The 3,864-nt window shown below is 48.9% G+C and overlaps 1 protein-coding gene across 1 annotated transcript; it reads left to right on the top strand.

The window, feature by feature from the left end:
* Positions 1 to 591: 591 nt before the first annotated feature.
* On the top strand, positions 592 to 1,336 carry LOC122373360 (adhesive plaque matrix protein-like). The gene is made up of 2 exons (XM_043351334.1): positions 592 to 649; positions 821 to 1,336. The coding sequence occupies exons 1-2, from the start codon at positions 644 to 646 to the stop codon at positions 1,334 to 1,336; spliced, it is 522 nt and encodes a 173-aa protein (XP_043207269.1). The 5' UTR covers positions 592 to 643.
* Positions 1,337 to 3,864: the final 2,528 nt, after the last annotated feature.

Genomic DNA, 3,864 nt, shown 5'->3' with positions numbered 1-3,864 from the left:
ATGCACTGATACACTTCTGTACCCATATTTACACGTACATCCCCACTTTGGGATCTAGCTGGCTTTTGGGGCATACGACCAAATCCCCTGAAATCACCTGAATCATCGCCTGAAATCAATGGAGTTTTTCTGGAATAAAAAGAATGCTTAACCTCAATCAGGATCACTTAAACTTGCATACGGGAGCGAAACCTGATTTTTTTACGTCTTTGGGTTATGCCCCCGGCGGTGAAAGAGGCTTTCTTTTAGTTCCGCCAGTGTTCATGCTTGCGCATACATTGAAAAACCTGCAAGATGCCCGCTGAATGGAAATTTTATCGTTCTTACTTTTATACTCGTATCATGCGCCAATTAGCTTGCATTTTGAAACATGGTTATTTTCGGATATTTTATTAATCAATGAAAAGACTTGGGATGTTGCGAATGAATTCAGAAATCGAAGACCTTACCAATGATTACGGGTATGTTGAGACGTCCAAGCTTGGGATACCATTTGCTGCAGCCGGCAACACCCCGCCTGCCGCTGCGCCGCCCCCGGCAGGGTCACCACCACTGGCGGTCACCGCAGCTGGACCGTGTATAAAACACGGCTCCACACCGCACCCACCATCAGACGATCACACACCGCCTCACTACCAACAACATGAAGGTGAGGGGACGGGAGACCCATTTGAATGTAAGATTGAATTAAAGGCGCTGCCCTAATGTTCTCATGGATTGAAGAGCTTTGAAAACCCATGTGCTCAGCAATGAGTATGTGAAAGAGGTATCATGGAATGGAAAAATGGAAATTATATTGACGATGATGTCCTTGTTTCAGTTCTTCGTGGTTGCCGCCCTGCTGGCCGTTGCCGCCGCCGACAACGCGCCCTACACCACTCCGGCGCCCACTTACGCCCCGACCTACAAGCCCACCTACGCGCCCAGGCCCGCCTACCACCCCCAGCCAGCCTACAAGCCCGCTCCCTACAAGCAGGAGAGCTACGACGAGCCGCCCAAGTACGACTTCAGCTACGACGTCCACGGATACGGAGACTACGAGCCCGTCTTCAACGCCCAGGAGGCGCGTGACGGCTACGCCACCCAGGGATCTTACTCTGTTGTGCTGCCCGACGGCCGTACCCAGACGGTCACCTACCGTGTGGATGACGCCTACTCTGGCCTGATTGCTGACGTCACCTACGAGGGTGAGGCCCGCTACGACGAGTACAAGCCCAGCTACAAGCCCGCCCCGGCCTACAAGCCCGCCCCGGCTTACCAGCCTGCCCCCGCCTACAAGCCCGCCCCCGCCTACAAGCCCGCCCCTACCTACAAGCCCACCCCCGCCTACAACTAGACACGAGTCAATAATGGGCTTACTTCAAACTGTCTGCCAAACCGTGCAGTGTGTCTTACGTGTGGTGTGTATTTATTGCAAAGCGAATGCGAGTCAATAAAAACAAATGATTATTACACATATAGTGCTGGATGAGATGTGAAAATGAAGGACAAGTGTCGATTGATGCTGAAGGGGTTTAGCGAAAGGAAATGGTCATACGAGCAAGGTACGACTACTAAACCTGGGACAGCAAGACCTTAACGTAGCTGAGCAATGTTCGATTCCACTCGATGGCGAAAAATCCCCAATACCGCAAGATACGTGACGAGCGCCAGACCTCAGGAGCTTTGTCTTTTAAAGGTTATAGCAGGACTGAAAAGGGCTCCGTAGGAAATGCCGCAGCGATGTCCTGTATAGCCTAAAGTATACCGCATTAATTTAGACCAGGGGTCGGCAAATGGTGGGGCATGCCCCCTTTGGGGGTAATGGCGCCCTTCGGCGGGGGGTAATGAGGGCCTCTGAGAAAGCCTCATCTTTTTTAGAATTAATGGCTCCCTTGATGGGACAAACATCGCAACTATTGTGCCCCAGGATTCAAAGATTAGTCGAGGTCAAACGCACAAAGCATGAACTGATTAGCTGGCCCATGCCAATTTTCATGTAGCTGCTCACCATTCCGTACAGTCGTGGAAAGTAACTGTCATGTACTACCCGGCGCTCGTCTATTGGCGTTTTCACAGTCACTAACGCAAGGGAGAGGAGTCGTCCATTGCACCCTGACCTGAGCATCTCGGTCTCTGAGCTGGAGCTTGGCAGAAAAATTGAGCGTGTTGCCCGTGAAGATAAGCAGCTGCTGCTACCCAATTTAAAGGTCGTGGGTCATTGGGTGACCTTCCATAGGTCAATAACAACTGCCGAGTTAATCGGGTCCTGCTGTAACTTCTTGAGGTGAGATTTTGTGGCCTGCCATGATCTCAAGAAAGATCTCACAAATCAACGGTTATTCGGGTTAAGGTCATGCCATTTTCAGGACAGATAAAAATGATCGGCTCGATGGTACAGTTTTTTTCGTGATCCGACCCTTTTAATGTGATCTATTCTCGAAAAATACCCGCTACACCTATACGTATGGGGGTTAACCCGCGCCCCGCTGGGGCTCCTGGATTTCCACGCCCTGCTGGAGATGGAGGTTAAACACCCCCTATTAACTTGGCTCCTGTTTCACTAGCGAAACGCCGTAGTCGGCGATCGAAAGAGCGTAAGAAATGATGAAGAAAAAACTATGGTCACCTTTTAGGTCAAATCAAAGGTCAGGTCACCAGAGGTCATCGAACGTAAAATTTCGCCAAGTTCCAGGTCAACCTTTGACAATTTTCGATAAACTGGCCTATAGCTCAGGAAAGGATAGAGCTACAGCGCTGCGGAAAAACGCATTCGATAGCTCTCTTAACGTTTTTTCTGATGCCTGTCCTCAGATTCAACCGAAGACGGTTTAGCCTGCAGGAGACAAAAGCTGCCAAAATTGAAAATGTACGTTGCTTGCTGATAGTTTTTCTTAAATAACTTTTCACTCAAAACTTGCAAGAGCTCACTTGTATCAGCATCGTGATCCTCCCGTCGAGAAGCATCGAAGGTTTTGTTGCACATCAGTCGACCCGTATCGTCGAGCTGAACACATCTAAGGCATTTTCATCGCTCTGGGATGCCTTTATCAAAGTTATTAGCGAATAGCTGTTAGACCATTCATTACCTGAAATGACCTCAGGGACATACAGTGGGGTTACGGGTGCAGTTTTCCGGTTCAGCGGTCATGTTTACTTGTAAATAAGAGTGTCACAGTGTTAGGAATGACACTGGTCCAAAACAGGCGCCTTTCAATTTTCTACCATTGACTTTGCGCCCTCTCCCATTGATAATGGGAGAGGGCGTGAAATTGACCTGAACTTTAGTCACCGACATCAAATCTCCGAGATACAAATTTTGTACATGTTGTTGCCTTTATCAATTCCTGAAAGCTTGAAAGAGATCTGTCACTCAATGCAGCGGTTTCTCGCAGATATGGTACCCAAAGAGTCACGGAAAAGTATGGAATTTCAGTAACCTTGGTTGTATCACCAATGGGGTCTGGTAGGTGGGGGTAATGGCCCTGCCTGGCGCCAAAAAAGGGGGCACGACCCCGGAGGACCTGCCGACCACTGATTTAGACAACCTACGACCTCATTGCTCAAATTCCTGCAACCATAGCTAACATAAACTACCTGGTAGTTTTTATCTTTCTTCGCTCAACGTGATACGGCTACTGCATGAGTGTTGTTTGAGAAATGCTTCCGCTTACGATACTTTTTTGAGGAAGGTAGCCGACCTTTTTGAATGAGGTTGGTGACATTCCCTGATAAGACTCTGCGAGTAGCAATCTTGTGAATCTTGTTTTGAAGGAATCATAGCTGGATCTGCTTTACTAAAATCATCGAAATTTAAGTGCGTTTCTAACCCTCGCCCCGCTGGGGGGGGGGGGCAATTTGCCCCGCCCCTGTGGTTTTTCCTGA

The sequence above is a fragment of the Amphibalanus amphitrite genome, unplaced genomic scaffold (genome assembly GCF_019059575.1).
Source record: "Amphibalanus amphitrite isolate SeventyFive unplaced genomic scaffold, NRLGWU_Aamphi_draft 001483F_arrow, whole genome shotgun sequence".
Lineage (NCBI taxonomy): Eukaryota > Metazoa > Arthropoda > Thecostraca > Balanomorpha > Balanidae > Amphibalanus > Amphibalanus amphitrite.
The sequence above is the reverse complement of the archived record's forward strand: the minus strand, read 5'-3'. Positions and strand labels throughout refer to the sequence as shown.